General features: G+C 30.7%; 1 protein-coding gene across 1 annotated transcript in view; it reads left to right on the forward strand.

Moving 5' to 3' along the window:
* Window positions 1–8,805, forward strand: part of LOC124367598 (deoxynucleotidyltransferase terminal-interacting protein 1) — a 41,514-nt gene extending 32,709 nt beyond the window's left edge. The window contains exon 9 of the mRNA XM_046824557.1: window positions 1,386–8,805. Coding sequence (XP_046680513.1) covers window positions 1,386–1,525 — 140 coding nt within the window. The 3' untranslated portion in view covers window positions 1,526–8,805. The remainder of the gene's footprint in view (window positions 1–1,385) is intronic.
* The last annotated feature ends 9,124 nt before the right edge of the window (window positions 8,806–17,929 follow it).

Here is a 17,929-nt window from a genome sequence, read left to right on the forward strand (position 1 = left end):
TTGAAATGTTTTTAAACTCAAAAGTTAGATCGACTTCACATCAAAATAGCAATGATAGTAGAGGCTATAGAGCGAAATGTAATCTACTTTTTAGGTAGCCCTTATATAATAATCCAAGGTCACCAGATAAAAAAAAATTGAAAACCACCTTTTTTCAATATTTTACTGTCCTGCACTCATTGAGATTGCAGTACGCATTTGATCTGAACTATTGATTCTCATAAACATATTCTAAGTTAAATAAAAAAATTAATTAAAATAAAAAATTGGTGGTGCATTATGTGGAGAATAGTGTTTTGGCCCTGGGATCTCATTGAAATCAAATTAGAGGGTTTAGGGGTTCCTTGTCATTGTCTTTTTTAATGTGAGCCCATTCAGAATCAGTAAATGTTATGCCTAGGCCTAAGATCAAGATTTGATCTGGAGAATTTTGTAAATTGTAATTTTAAATTTCTCTAAAATAATTCAAAACACAGTAATTATTAATATTAAACTAGTACAGTTGATACCAGATCTAAAGTATTCTCCTTTCAATTTAAATACACTCTTGATTTTTGAAAAGTCAAATAATGTGGAGGCTTGCACCCAAAACATTAAAATCCATGCTTTGGAAAACTATAAAAAAACACACACTCAAGTAGATTATTCATTTATAAGTGGAAGTTAACATACATACATGCAATGACTCAAGCTAAAAATAATTGATTATTAATCAGCAGTTAAAAGACATTTATAACTCGTTTTGTGTACAATTGTGAGTAGCGATCAGTAAAATCTTTATTTATCATTATTTTTCATAGTAACACAAACTTTGCATATATAATGTACATATGAAAGTAACCTATATTTTACTATTATTTTAGATTTATTTTATTATAAAATCTTTTGTTCCTGAGTTATTACAGTTTGTAAATTTTTTTATGGGCTTTGAATATATATTTTCTTTCTGAAATACAAGCAGACAAGAAGATAGTAAATTAAGCAAGTTATAGCTATAATTTGTATGGAATTAATTACTTATACATGGAAAGATGTTATAAGAGGCTCTTACTTATATCTGGAAAGGAACAAGAGATATGACAAATTGATAAGAATTGTAAAATATGGGTTACTTATAAATGAACATTTTAATGCTAAGTTTATATCTGACAAGTAATATGGTGGTGGTTTTTTGGTTCAAACCACGTTGAAAAATTGTGGATACAGTTCAAATTTTAAATACTTCAGCCACATTGTGGAGGGTCATTTTCAGTTAACACATTTTACACCAAAAATGTTTTTGTGCATAACCTTCACTCATAACCTAATTCTAATTTTCATACTAACATTAATATTTGGTTTTGCACTTGAAAGATATTACTCAAGAGTGTTTTCATATCCGATAGGCCCTTCTACACCCAGTGAAGCATTGGACCTATTGGACCCACCCTCGTACCTGGCATTGCCGGAGGAGCAGCAACGTTCTCACAGCGACAGTCTCTCCGCCCTTCTCTCTGCCAACCCTTCTGAACAGCCCCATGACTAGCCCGAACCCTTCCCCAACGCCTGTTGGATCTTCTCAGAGTGACCGAACTAAGAATCCTGCCACTCGAATACTTCACTAGTTTACTGATCTCAAAGCATATATTTTACGCATATTGAACAAATTTACATGATGTAGTACCGTTAACTACTACTAGGTTTATTATACCCTCGCACTTATAATTGGGGACATTTATAAACTGATGTAAAACCATTTTCTTAAGATAAAAATAAGGCTTTTCTTGCTGAAGAGAAATTTGAAAATGGTCTATTTTGGAGATATGCTACTAAAGTGAGCAACCCTCAAGAATATTTTTCCGTTATAAAAACCAGAGTAATTGGTAGAACATAACAAAACTTCTGCAGGGATATTTTTAGTATCAATGTCACCTCTTCTGGAAAGTCTTTAGGGTTTATTAGTGGCTTTAACGCATTGTGAGTGAAAGGCGCAGCGTGTGCGTTCTTCTGTTCAGTGGACCAGAGGCTGAAAGGCACATACGCTGTGTCCTCAGTTCTGCGTTTAGTATTAACTGTTACATTTCTTGACGTCACTGTGTTTAAATTTTGTCAGCTAGTTTTGGTATCGTGTTTCACAATATTACAAAACGTATCTGATAGAATGATGCGTATATTTTGTTCTGCTAATTCAGCTATGTTTGTAAATGGCAGTCAGTTGTGTATTTGTTTGAGAGATTATTATCGGAAACTGAAAATGGTGGTAATAATGATAGATTTAATTTGTTTTTAAGAATAATGATTTAATTGCCAAATACATTCTATCAAAAACACCTTTGTCACAGCAACTCTTTATCTATATGTGAAAACCACCACGAATCTGTCATCGCAAATAAATCTGGCTACAGGGTGTTACGCACTAAGGCTATCCACCATCTGCACTGGGTTGAACTGTAAATTTTTCTTTTTGTCTTAATCAAGAAAAATTAAACTTTTATTAAAAATTAAATATATTATAAAGAACATATATTTAATTCTTTACTTACTGAACTAGCTTCTACAGATTATTTTCAAACATATATTTAAGTTTAATTTTTCTAGTGCTGAATATGGTGAAAATGAAGAGAAGCATCACTTCACTAACACTCTCACTAGAACTTTCACAGGTTCTTTATGGCTGAAATGTAACTTATCTTATAGAAATTTTGTGTGCCCGTACATGTGTGCGTTTGGGGTAGTTTTATATTAATGATAATAGAGGAGTTTTCTGTAATTTTTCATTTTCTGGGACTCTTAAAGGGAATATTTACAGCCCCATAAACTAGATACTACTTGTAAATGTTGTCTCAGACGAACTTGTAGTAAAAATTTTCAATCGTTTGGACGGTGAAGCAGTGCTTTGGTAGATTATTAAAAACAATGATAAATAAACCCAAGCATCCTGTGTTGTGAGGCAGACAGTTTTTCCTTCTTCTGTCGAATGAACGATGACTATCCTCACCATAATCAATTAAAAGTACAAACACCTATGTTTATGTATGTTTAAATTTGTGATTTTTTGGCATGCTCTTGTACTCAATAAAATAAGAAAAATGTCCCTAATAGAAGTGATACTGCTGATTAAGACTTACCCTGTTTTGAAAGTGCCAGTAAAATTTATCGAGATTAACATTATTTAACTGTGCACAAACAATGCAATTGATTTGACTGATTTTTAGAAAACTGTTTTTTGGGTTTATTGAAAAGTTTTTGTATGTAGTAAATCCAAAAGTGTATATTGTAGGTATAATTATAAATAGCTTATTTTTTGTTACATTAATTTGTGTGTTTACTCTTGAAATATTCAGAAATCTTTTAGTTACAAAATGTATATCTTCTTCATTTGAAAAAATATTACTTCCTTCTTATTTATTTCTTGTTTTTTTCAAAGATATCGTGGATTGTAAAAACACGTCTTTACATGGAAAATTGTACTTAAGTAAGGCCAGATTTATCTTTATTGCTGTCTACTAAATGGAAACCAAATGCATCAAATAATTTTATCCAGAAAATATTCAAAATAACCTCAATAATGATTCAAGTACGTATTAGAAAGTTAAGCTTAAAAGGAATAAATATAGGAAAAAACAATCGCTAGATCTACAAACGACTTTACAAGATATTTATAGATATCATTGATGTACATATAATACTCTTCATCGAAGAAGATCTATTGTTCATGATAGAAATTACTCTGATATAAAACTACTTGTATCTATAAGTAAAATGTTATACAATCTAACTGTATTCACTTACAATAATTAATTGTAATTACCAGTGTTTTGAGAGTTTATTACTGTAAAAACTTATTAATTATTGTAAATATCGTGAATGAAAGTTCAATGAGCTAGTTAATAGTAAATTGTAGTTTTACTACAACTAATTTTAGGCAATATTGAAAGCATTTTGATATTTTCCAACTTCTGTGATACATTGTATTCTCTTGTATTAAGTCTTTACAGTATATTTTACTTTAACATTTTTACCATGCACATATTTCTATTATTGTTGATGTTTAAAGTGAGGTTGTTTATAAACAATAATTAAATTCTATTTGGAAGTTCTTTATTTTTACAATTTTAATCATTTTTATTTTAGTTTTAATTCTAGTATTTTGTTTGCCATTTACGTGTTTTATAGTGTTTACCTTGTAATTGTAGCTGGTAAATAAGAACTCTAAGTCAGTAGAGCATTCGTGCATGTTTGGGTTCTCAAGAATGTTGTGGTTTTTAACTTGCGATATTTTAAATGTTGTCTTCCATTGTTTTATTATATTTTATACATTAGTGGAGTCATTCTATAGCTCATTCAATATGATATAAACAATTGTTAAGAAATTAATTTTTTATAATAGTAAACTTATACTATCTGTTTATAACTTTAAATTGTGGTTATCTTTGTAAATACTTGCCAAAATATCAACAATCACTGTGTATACTCGTTGGAACGTAGTTTGTAAGATTGCAAACGTTATATGTACGTACCTAGCCAGCATGTTTTGCTCAACCTATTTCTTAAGGATTTATGAATTTGTGTTCCATTGTTTTAGACAATGATCTCCTATTTATTAACTACAGAGTAAAATAAATTGCTTGTCCAGATAAAAAAGCGTGAAATAATACTGTAAGATACCTAATTTAAAATTTGGTTACATAGTTTTATTTTTAGTTTTAAATTTTTGTAGCATGATAGAATGATTTACACTAGTACAACGATAAAAATTGTTTTTTTCCCAGATTTTTTATTCTCTAAGAAAATAACAATAAAGTACAGATAAGTTAATAAAGACTGGTGATATTTTAAAAGCGCCAAAACTATCGTATTTTTGTCACGTTTGGTTTATTATATTGTAGTGGATAGTTGCTTATATATCAAATTAAATATTGTATTTTAAATTTATAAAATTTGATGATCCAAGATTTTGATTAATTCGCCAATAAAGAGTGGTAAGAAAAACTTATCAAAATAAGTACACTTTATTAATGTGTTTTTGTTTTTAAAATTTTAAAATTTAGTTCTGTTGCAATGCATTTGTTTATACAAATCTTACATTGTTGTATACAGGATTGGTATTGATAGTAAATAATTTTAAAACATGGAATTTTCCAATTTATAACATTGTCTTGCTGTGTATAAAAATACTGGATTTTGTATTTTGTAAGATGCCAAACAACTTACTGTTAGCTTTCTATGTCGTAGTGTAAGTAGGAAAAAACCATTCCATCTAGAATTTAGTAGAACGATTTCTGTGATAAAATTATGTGTTATATTGTAAACACTTTGAGATTTTAAAGCGGTTTAGTTGTAAAGTCTTGATGTTTGATAATTGCGTTTTAAATGTAGTTGAGGGTATTCAGAGGTTTTAATGTAAGTACGAGTATATAAACAGTTAAAGTTAGAAAACGTCGATGTATATTTGAAGATTTACATGTGTTTGCGAGTGTATATGGGGTTTTAATTAAGGAGGGGAAGTAGATATAGAAATATTTTAAAATATGCAACAACAAAATTTAGGTTCAGATGTCCAAAATACATTAAATAAACGCTCCTATTATAGTTGGTTTAAATGAACCAAATACAAAGTTTTCAGGTATCCAAATGTACTAGCTTAGTGTTTGATTCGGGTAAGCGAAAACAATAGTTACTTGTGTATTAAGGCAGGGCAGTGACACAATGAGTGAGGAGTTTAATCTCAAAAGGCAGAGCCAAAGATGTCACTTTTCTTCAGGGTGTCAATGATCTATGACATAAATTCAATTTTTTACTACATCTATCATTTTAATCAATACCACATATTTTGGTCTATATTTATTGTAAAACACCAGTGACTTCTTTCATAACCTAAATATTCCATGAATGTTTGTTCATTTTCCCACATTTTATCAACAATGTATTAACAGCTATACTATAGTAGTAAATAGTTACTTTACTCCTGGGAAGGCAAAGTAACTTTGTTTCTCTAGCAAGTAAAATAAACCTTAATATTTGTTTGAAGTGAATACCTTCTTTGCGTAACAGACAGGGGTTAAATTTTAAGTATCTTTAGATGACCCAAATATTAATCGTTTTGAATTCAACAAAACTAAAATTGTACCCTACATTAATTGTAGTTAAGTACACTCAAATAGAACAATAATAATGATAATGGATTTATAAACAGTACAACACTTTTAACTAGTAATTTATACAATATATAAACTATTATATAAAATCGTAATATATATAATTTTTTCACACAAAATATATCTTTTCAATATATTATACAAATATTTCCAATTTCTTGAGCTTGTTCTAAGGATGATTACTCTCTCCCCCCCAGTTAAAAAATGACAATCAGTGTTTTATAATATCTAGCGTACAATTTTATATAATTTGGTGTGAATAATCAGGATTCAGGAAATTTGAGGTTACTTACCAATTTTACTGTAAACATTAAAACATGTAAAAAATAAACAGCCAATAAAAATAAAAAGTAAAATCTTGTTTTTGTTTGCTGTAAGGATTTAAATTTGAAATAATTTGTAAATGTTAGGCTCTAAAACATGTTTTATAACGATTTATCTTTAGTCATTGTTTTAATTACCTTTACCATCTTATAAGATAAAAAAAATATTTTTTACATGAAATCCTCTCATTAGTTAAATGATGGTATTATCGAATTTGTAAAGAAATAATCATAGCCCTGACAGTTTTAATATTTATGTTCAAATAACACACAAAGTTGTAATTGTTGCTTTGAATAACATACAATAAAAAAATGTTAAAAAACTGTTCAAACTATATTTATTTTGCTTTATTTATAAAGACAGATTTTTTTACTGTCAAGCACAGTTAGTTATGAGCATTTTATTCTTTAACACATTTGCTGCAGGTTAGTGTCCGAACAGTTTTGCTACCAATGCTGCAGTGCTCTGTTACTTGACCTGTTGCATGCTTGCATTCTTGCTGCGAATCTCTGATACTCGTTCTATATGAAATATACTTACTTTCTGTTACCTCAGGTCGACCTGAAAATGTGTTGCTACTGTCTGGACAGTGTCAGTGTGGGACTACTGTCCGGACATTGTCGGTGTGGGACTACTGTCCGGGCAGTATCAGTGAAACCCACATACACTTGCGGACCCTTAGAATTTCTATGTATTATTTAGCATATTAAATTTATTCAAAGAATATTTTAATTGGTTACATTGCTTAGCGGCAGAACCGTGTGAAAATCAAGGTCTTCTGGAGCATTTATATCTACTTTAAAAAAATGCCTTTGCCATAAATGCAGGCTAGTAAGTAGCCGCAGTAAGTGTCCGGACAGTTTAATCTGTCAATTACGTGTAAGAATGTAATAACATCTAATTGATGATTTTATAACATAATGAACCAAAGTAGCACAAACAGAATAAAAATCGTAAGTTGTGTACAATTTGGCGCATATTGGGTACATAATGGGGGCCTTTTACTGTAGCAAATGTGTTAAATTGTAACATTGTGTTAGTAATCCTATCATTTTTTATTTAAATTTTGAATCCAATTCCACTTATTCAGCTGTGTTGAATATATATTTTCAATTAAATTAAAATAGTTTTTACACACTCACTACATTAAAATGTTGGAATATTATTATCAGTGTGCCAACTTAGTTGTAAATAAGCCAGAAAAAATTAATATGCTATTTTCAAACTACTACTTTAAGTACAATATTGTAATGGTAGGCATGCCATTTAAAACAAGATGTATCTCCGTTCAACGTAGATAAGTGTGAATGTTTGGATGTGCCAAACTTTCAGTGTGTGTCGAGATTGTTATTTCTGCCGATTTTAGCTAGCCGCTGACGTCACCGTTGTCGATTTAAATTCGTGTTCAACCGCTTTGAGCAAATTGTTGTTGTTGTTCAATGTTATTTAGGTTAGATCAAGGCTACCGTTACCAATTGTGTTTCACGTACTGTCGTGAGATTTATGCTTTACGGGTTTTACTATGTTGAGATGTTCACGTAAAAAGTTATGTAAGAGCACAGCACAACTTTGCACACGTTTTGGGAATTTATTATGAAAATAGAAGTTGCTAGATTACATAACTTGCTACGCACAATATTTTACTTAACCTTAACTTTTAAACCGTCCTATCTAAAGTGTAACATGATGGTCACTATTGTTACTGATGATTTCAATGAAAAATATATATTGTAAATCTGTAATTTTGTTTAAAAAGGTTTTGTATTTGACACTTATTCAAAATGTATGTTTGTTATAACTCATGTGTACTTATTTGTTGCCGACTAATATATTTAAATTAAGAAAGATACATACAAAATTAATCTTTTTGTTGTATTGTGAGGTACTTTTAGAACATTTAGTATACATGATTAAACACAGTATTATCCGAAAATCATCACTTAACCCTTTGAGTGCCATAAGCACGATCTGTCATGCACCAAATGGTGTGCTTAAATTGCCTCGTTAATGATCTGCTGCCATCTTAGAAGTCTGTGTAAGAAATTCCTGATGGTAATCTGTCATCACTATGTATTCTTAGGGTCATAACGCTTATGGTTTTTCTATAGCGAATGCTGGTGGAAATTTGTCCAAGGTTAGACACCGTTGGATAGATTGACATTGTTTTTCCAACATTGCTACTTCTACTGGATCCATGGGTGGGAATGGAAAAATTTCGTGACATGTATTTTAATGGGGCGATTCGCAATAATATACATGAATATCCATTTCAATTCAATTCAAATAATCTTTATTCATATTTGTACATTGAAATACAATAAATAGTGTCACAATTCATCAGGACTATATCTAATTATGTTCCAGATATAATTTTTATCTAAAAACCTTATAGTTAAATGTCTAAATCTATGCTTTAATACATTGTCGAAAACATTTTAAAATTTCAATTAAGTTGCATGTTGTTTCTTAGGCTATAAAATTCGTCAAATGTATAAAAAGCATTTTTAAGCAAGAAATTCTTTAGCAATAACCTGAATTTTTTCTGATCATTTATTTCGCCAATTTCTTTTGGAATAAGATTTAAAAACTTTACAACCATTATATGTGGTTTTCTTCTTAAACAATTCTAAATTATGATTATCCAAAAACTATTTTATTTTTATTACGTGTGTCGTAATGGGAATATCATTGTGTGTTAAAAATTTTCCTAAATTAATTTTGACATAAATAATACATTCTAAAATATACAGGCTATGAACTGTTAAAATTTTTAAATCAATGAAATGTTGTCGTACCGAGTCATCATTATGTAAAATTTAACATTGCTCTTACAGCTCTTTTTTGGCAAATTTAAAATTTTATGGAGATTTTGGTTGGATGTACCTCCATACACACATATTCCGTAAGATACATGCGATTGAACGTGAGCATGAAAAATACACTTTTTAATACAGTAGATTACATAAGTTAGACAACCTTTTTAGAGCATAAATTCCAGAATTAATTTTAGTTAAGACATGGTCAATATGCTGATCCCAACTCAGATGGCTATCAATGTAAATACCTAGGAATTTGGTTTTTAGGAACTTGGGATATGACCTCAGTATCAATATGAATTTGGACTTGGCTATCTTTCCTATTTGTGTTTTGTTGTAAACAACATGTAATTAGTCTTTTGAGCGTTTAAGATTAAATTGTTATTAAAAAAGAAATTCTTGTAATTTTGATAGTTGAATAAAAGAGTTTATTTCTAGTTCTGTATCTGTCTTTGTAGAGATAATAAGATTGGAGTCATCTGCGTAAATGCAGAGTTGGTTTTTTTGTTTGGTTAATTTGACTAAGACACCTAGGCATGTATTTTATGTAGCAGATAAATAACAATGGGCCTAAAATTGACCCTTGGGGTACCCCATACTTAGTTATTTCTGGTTTTGATTTATATTTCAAAATTTGGTTGTTGTTTACTTTGGCTATTTCTACAAATTGTTGTCTGTTTGTTAAATAGGATTCAAACCACTTTAAATAATAATTTTTTATTCCTAATTTGTTCAATTTTTGTATCATTTTAATGTGGGAAATACTGTCAAAAGCTTTTGACAAGTCCATGAAGATTCCAGCTACTTTATTTTTCCTATCCATTGATTCGATAATTGATTCTATAAAGCAAATTAAAGCAGTAATGGTAGATTTGTTTTTTTCGGAACCCATGTTGTTCAAAGTCAAAAAGATCATATTTTTCTAAATGTGTCACTAGTCTTAAATACATTGCTTTTTCAAAAATTTTAGAAACTGATGGTAAAATGGATATCGGCCGATAATTTTGAATTTCAGTTTCCTCACCTTTTTTAAAGATTGGTATCACTTTTGAAATTTTTAGTTGACTAGGAAAAATCCCTGAGATGAAAGAAGCATTTATTAAATGTACTAAGGGTTTTATTAAGGGGTCCTTTGCAAATTTAATGATATTTTAATGGGGACCCCTCCATCGTACCCACTAGACCACTTGTTTTTTAGAGAGTTCAAGATATCATTTAACCTCTTTTTCATCTAATGGGGGACACCTAAATTCGGGAATTTTGGTAGGAGTTATATCTTCATCATGAGTTGGGGGCATACTACTTAACAGGTTTTCAATAATATTAACAAAATAATTATTAAAACTATTTGCCACTTGGCTAGGGTCTGAAACACTCCCCTTATCAGACTTTAAAACATAACTTTTCTCTGCTACCTTGGATGAAGTTTTCTTTGTTTCTTTATTTATGATTTCCCATGAGGTTTTACCTATGTTTTCAGAGTTTTTAATCTTTTCATCATAAAAACTTCGCTTTGCATTCATTAAATTACATTTATATTGTTGATTTTTATTCTTAAGACCTCTCTTAAACATCTCTAAGCCTGAGTTTCTAGCTAATTTGTTTAGATGGATGAGATTATTTTTCTCTTCCTTTAGTTCTTCTGAATCCATGTTTTTTTTGTTTTTGTTGGATTTTTTTTAGAATTTTCGGGAAAGATAAATTAAAATAATATTGAAAAATGTTGTGAAAAGTGTTGTATTTATTTTCGATAGACGATTTCAAAAAGGGTTAGCCAATTTTCTTTTTCTAAAAGTGATTTAAATAAATTCATGTTATCTAGAGAGAAATTTCGTGTCCAAAATTTTAAATTTTGATTATTTGTATTGTTTTGAAAATTCATTAGTTCTATTATTTGTCCCATCGTGATCTGATAGTGCAGTTTACCACTCCTTCAACTTTTAACTGATCCATACTTATATTAGTTATTATATTATCAATACATGTCTTAGACGTGGCAGTGACTCTAGTTGGGAAGTCAATTAAATACTTCATTCCATTTCTTAAAAGAATATTCTTTAGCTCTTTTGATTCATTTGTATTTTTAAGGATGTCAATATTGAAATCACCCATGATGATGACATACTTTCCTTTAGATATTAAAAATTCAAACAAGTTATTCAGACGAATTTAAAAACTCTGAATTTTCGAATTGTGGGGTTTTGTATTATTCCTTACCAATAAAAAGCTAAGCTTGTCTGGTTTCAAATCTAGCACTACAGCAATTCAAACAACTTATCTTGACACAGTACATCTATTTTTGTGGAAACCAGTTGTTTCATCTTTAAACTCTCTTTGGCCAAGGTAACTACGCCGCCTACCTGTTGTAGTGCTGCGTGTATAATTTGTAGTTTGGAAATAATTTAGAAGATTAAATCGTTCCAGCTCAATGTTATTCATATTATGTTCGGTTAAAACTATTATGTCTGGATTTAATTTCTGTCAAAATAACTTCTAATTGCTCTCTGCGTGACTGTAAATGTTGAATATTTTGATGAAAAATTTTTATATTTTTTAGTTTATTAATTATTTGGGTTTTGTGCAATAAATTTTTTTGAAAGTTTAAAGATGGCTCAACCGTTGTACATTTGGAAAAAAAATTGTTCTGGGTCTTCTGGTTGAGGCTCTGGATACTCTACTTGTGGTCTTGGAGTGTTGTTTTGGCAGTTATTGATTGCTTCCTTCAGTTTTTTGTAAGAACTCAGGGTGGGGAGAGTCCGCATCTGAGTGACCTTCTCGCTGTTGGTTGATCACAGGACACAATGCAGACAGATGCGCCTGTGGCGTTTTGAAAATTAAACAATATTAGTGGCAAATTGTTCGGGCAAGATAAGGTCCCTCACACATCCCATAGGCGAACAAATGAGGGTTTTTAGACCCCTGGTTGTAAAGTCTTGCGTCAATTGGTTTGAAGGCAGCACCGTAGTCTATCAGTTCAGGCTTACCACAGTAACTAGACTTGGTCACGAGACTGTATACCACAGCTCCCATCATCTATTTCTTGACAAGCCAATCTTTCCCAAACACAATCCTTTGGCTGAGGTCTCCCAAATTTATTCCTAAATACGACAGCCACGCCAGCCGACAATGTGTCGATAATGATGGAAATCGCTTGAGATCGCATGAGCAAATGCTACAGATGTATCATTCTTGTACTCCTCTATAACACCGCCCATCTCGGCCTCTACAACTTGAATCTTTCCTACTTTTATAGTTATTTTTGGGGTTTTCCATGGATGTCTTCAATGTGTCCAAGGAGATTGTTTGCAGAACAATTAATTTGGAATATCTGAGCATCAGCACATGGTGTGTCAATGTTAAATGGTGCAACTAGGAGGGAACGGGCAGGGAAGTGACACACCTATTGTAAATTCAAATGTTATGGTCATCCATGGACATTGATTCTACTCTTTATAACTGTTGGGAAAGGTTTATAGTTCGAAAGAATCTTTACAAATGTTGACACCAAATATGTTATTATTACTGAAAACTTTTGCATGACACTGGAAGGGTTAAATTTATTTACACATGTTATAATTACAAATTGGCTTCATCATGCTTCACAACTTTCTTCCTTGTGCTATATAAATAGCCAGTTTATAAATTGTGAAGTAAATATTTATTATAAAGGCATACCAAAAGTGTCTTACAATATAAGTAAACATTAGGGTTTGTGTTTTTAAACTTTTTAAAAATACAAAATAAATTCACAAATTACCATAAGTTGTCTGTGCAGGATAAATTAATTTTGATTTATATTTATGTAAACAAGCTGAGTGCAGGAATAAGTCAGAGTCATGGCTCACATGAAAATTTAGTTCATCAAAAATTTTCTAAAGTTATTTTTGAAAAAAGTTCAATGATTCAAAGTATTAAAAATGTCAGTGTTTATTTAAATAATGGCCACATATTAAAAAACTGCAATGAAAATCTATTATTCTTTAATCTAGTTCAATTTAAAAATTTAGGAAGAGGAGAATTAATTTTCCATATCCCCCTTGGGTACACTCCTGATTATAACTTGCAGACTAATTACGTATTTACTAACATAATCAGTTTGTACACTACTTTGTATAGGACGGTTTAACTTTTAAAGTTATAAAATTATTAATAATTTTTAAGTTTACTAATGAATATATTTTAATTGTTTTATTTTTTGATTGAAACTTTATTTCTATTCTAGTTAGTAGTTGAATTCTGTAGTAGTTGCAAAATAGTATTAATTTAGTTTGTATTCTGAATTTTAACAACAATTTAAAACAAATTCATTATCTTTCCAAGAAATGTCTTTTGATATTTTATTATTTTACTCTCCTTTTAGCTGTGAGCTATTTTGTATACTAAAAAAGTGACAACATGTTAATTTTATATCGGTTGGACAATAAACAAATTATAATGAATCTTGCGGCAGCACGATCAAACATGCTTTTCAAACTTTTTACTAGAGTAGTATTGATAATTTTTAAATGATTGTTGTTAATGATGTATATTTTAGTCTATGTCAATTTTCTCTTTTGTATTGATTTTGTTTATTTGTTGCAAGTTTGTTGCTAATAAACTTTTAATTGTTTCTGATTGTTATTTCACCTGTTTATTAAAAAAAGTAATGTTATGTGTTTGTTTTCTATCGACGGTAAGAGGACTAGACCAGTCAATGGTATGTAGAGCTTTAACTCTGCAGTGGTTAACTATACAATTGCTCATTTTCAACCTTTTTGTAAGATTTGCAGGATTATTTGTTTTAATTGTGAAAAATATTATATTAAAAAGAAAATATGTACTATTGTTTATAATTTTATTCAGTTCACATCCTATATAGTTTAAAAATGTTCCTCTCTTTTACTGAATATTATACATAAACTGCCAGCATCCACAAAAGTCAAACGTCAATGATTTATGTCTAAACTGCTGGTGTCTGTTTCATTGGATGTTTGCAAAATAATTTATAATATGTCTTAAATATATTAAAAATAGTACATACAAAATACTGTGGAAAATTTGTTTGTTTGCTAAAAGCAATTGAGTTATTTTAGCAGTTTGGATTTTTTGAGTAATTGGTACTCGTGTGCACTTCTTGAAACAGGTGACTTTTGTACTCTTGTTTGTTTTAGAATCAGAGTTTTGAATGTGTGCAAAATTCAAAAAGGGAATGTACACTAGTGCTACCCTCTTCAATTCAGCTAAATGTGTGAAACTTTGTAACTCTTTTGTGAATATGTTAATAGTTTTTTTACAAACAGAAAGATTACTTTATTTTATTTAGTATCCTGTTATCTTTGTAGGGTGACCGCCGGGAACCGGACGTTTTTGGAATTGCTAGTACACGCTCAGCCAAGATGGGAGAGGGGGGAGAGTGTGGTGAATGACTTCGCTATACAATGCCATTTCAGTAGCCATGGAGCAGTGGACAGTGGAGCATCGCATGTTTGCATATGACGCGTATGTGCAAAATGGCGAATCTGTTACAACGGTACAACGGATTTTTCGCACTCATTTCAACCTTGGACGCCATGGTACGGTTCCTACCCGCAATACTATTCTCAGGTGGGTTCAAAATCTGAGAACGACAGGTAGTCCGGTAAAATAAGGATGCAACCTCGGAATGAAAGATAATAAGCTAAAAATTTGCATACGTCTTTATTTTGATGGTATAAAACTTACCTCAAAAGTCTTCATATTATCACGTGTACACGTCTTTAGATATTTAAGGTCAAAGTTCATGAAAATCAGTTTTTGCAAATATCACGTTTCCCTTACGTTAAATGACTTTGAAGGTGGTTAGAGAAATTGTAGAACGGGGAATTCTCTTCAACTTTTGTCTGAAGTAATTTTATGTACGTTCAACCCTTTTTTTAGATACATCGCAAAGAGTAGGGGACCGCTTACCTTTATTTACGATAATGCGAGGTCAGCCAGTAGAATACAATAAATAAATTAGTTATATTGTTAATTATTCACTTACTATTTATTATTATTATTATTTAATACTATTATTATTGTTAGCATTATTATCATTATAATTAAATTTTTTTTATTATTTATTATTTAATATTACCATATTTATAGATAGTAATTATAAATTATATATTCTCTAATACTTATTTTATTTTTTACCAAAAACATACAATATTAAAAGAAATATTTCAAATGAAGTTTAATTATATATTTATTTATTGATCAATAATCAATGTATTAAAATTACAAATATAAAATATTTGTTTTTCATTATTAGTGATTAATATTTTTGTTTTAATTTTCTTCTTGTTCATCGTCTTCTTCTTCTCCTCCTCCTCCTCTCCTTCTTCTTCTTCCTCTGGCTGTTCAATATCGGATTCATTATTATCATTCTCGTTTACTAAATTATCAGAATAGAAAGATTCAAGAATATCAGGTGCATATTCACTTTCTTCATTGAAACCATCTGAAGTTGATGAAGCGTTGAGGCATGATTGTCCATTTACATTGCCCACAAATTAAAGTGCATCGCAATCCTGATTTTTCTGAATCCGCAATTAGAAGCACAACCTTTCTTGCAATTGCAAAATATTGTATTCAGCAGTTCTTCTGGTGCTGGTGGTAATAATGTTGTTATTGGTCCCAGGAGTTCATTTTGCAGTACCTAGCCGAATTCCTGGGGTTCTAAATCATTTCCCAAACCTAATTTGGGTCTAATAATAGACACGAAGGATATGCTGACGAGCTGCTGTACTTGAAGGAGGAAGACTTGATAACTGCACTGGTTTGTTGAGTCTTGCTGATTTGATGAACTGGGTGTATCGAAAAGAGTCTATATCGTCTTCTGATTTCGGAGCATTATACGTTGCTAAGAAAATACGTACTCCATTTTCAAATAATTCTTGTACAGAGCAGTTTTTTTTTTGTTTAAATAGTTCAGCTGATTGATTTAAATCGTAATGTTTTTCGAACATTTTAATAAACGATATTTTACCTTTTTTATAAAGCCCAGAAGTCGTATCCACATCCACTAAATGCATGTAAAAATAATATGTGTTTCTAAGAATGAGGGTATTTATCAAAACTTTTCGATGAATACAGTTTTGTCTCCACATTACCCTTACCCATTTTTTTTTTGAAAAAAGATTTCTTGTTGATGTGATTGAGCACGTCCTATCAAGATAACTAGCAATATATCTTCGCCTACAATGACAGAATTTTTTTTAAGTTCAGACTCTGCAATAGCTGTTTCTACAATGAGAACATCAGCATCATCTCTGGCTTGTTTTGTAGTGATATTAACAGTTTTTAATTTGTTGATAAGCATGTATATAAATATTCTTTTATTAGATGAATTCGATAAAAATTTTTCCTTGGCTGATTGGCACCTCCATTGTTTCATCAGAGCGAGTTCGTAAGATTTTGACACACCAGCAGTTCTTCTTAATTGTTCCATTGCTTTAATGTTCTTAGTGTTGTCTGAGTATCCATCAAATACAACAACGATACTTGACCCATAATGTGTTTGTAAATATATGACGTATTTATTCAAAATATCAGAGATAGTATCATCTTTATTCCATAAAAACGCGATGCAGCAAGAGAAAACCACCATTGATGATATATGTTGTAGTGGTTTCGTCTTGGTATATTAAATAATAAATATTTAATAATAATGATAATAATAATAACAATAATAATAGTATTAAGTAATAATAATAATAGTAAATGAATAATTAACAATATAACTAATTTATTTATTGTATTCTACTGGCTGACCTCGCATTATCGTATATGCAGGTAAGCGCTCCCATACTCTTTGCGCTGTATCTCAAAAAGGGTTGAACGTACATAAAATTACTTCAGACAAAAGTTGAAGAGGAATTCCCCGTTCTACAATTTCTCTAACCACCTTCAGTCATTTAAACGTAAGGGAAACGAGATATTTGCAAAAAACTGATTTTCAAGAACTTTGACCTTAAATATCTAAAGACGCGTACACGTGATAATATGAGACTTTTGAGGTAAGTTTTATACCATCAAAATAAAGACGGATGCAAATTTTTTAGCTTATTATCTTTCATTCCGAGGTTGCATCCTTATTTTGCCTTATTTTACTGAGTTAAGGAGTTATTTTAAAGAAAAAATCTCCTGGCCCAAGGAAGACCGTAAGGACGCCGGAAAACGTCGAGAGGGTGAGACTAGCCCTCATTCGGAGCCCAAGTCATTCAGCAAGAAGACATGCAAGTGAACAAAGGTTAAAGCGTGAATCAGTGCGGAAAATTTTGCAAAGTGATTTAAAATTTCATCCCTATAAAATGTGTGTTGTTCAGAAGCTATAGGAAAGAGATTACGCTCAGCGAGAGGACTTCGCCGTTCACATGCAAGTGTTGCTCGAAGATAATGACAGCACAATAATCATTATGAGTGATGAGGCACATTTTAATTTAAATGGAGAAGTTAACAAGCAAAATCCTGTCTAGAGGTCTAGACAGAAATGAACACGTTTATTTTCAACAAGATGGTGCCACACCGCATACTGCTCGCTTGTCAATGGCTGTGGTCCGTCGGATGTTTCCAGGAAGGCTCATTTCCCGTTTCGGCGACATCCAGTGGCCCCCAAGGTCACCAGACTTGACGACTTGTGACTTTTTTTGT

Source organism: Homalodisca vitripennis, chromosome 8 (genome assembly GCF_021130785.1).
Source record: "Homalodisca vitripennis isolate AUS2020 chromosome 8, UT_GWSS_2.1, whole genome shotgun sequence".
NCBI classification, from domain to species: domain Eukaryota; kingdom Metazoa; phylum Arthropoda; class Insecta; order Hemiptera; family Cicadellidae; genus Homalodisca; species Homalodisca vitripennis.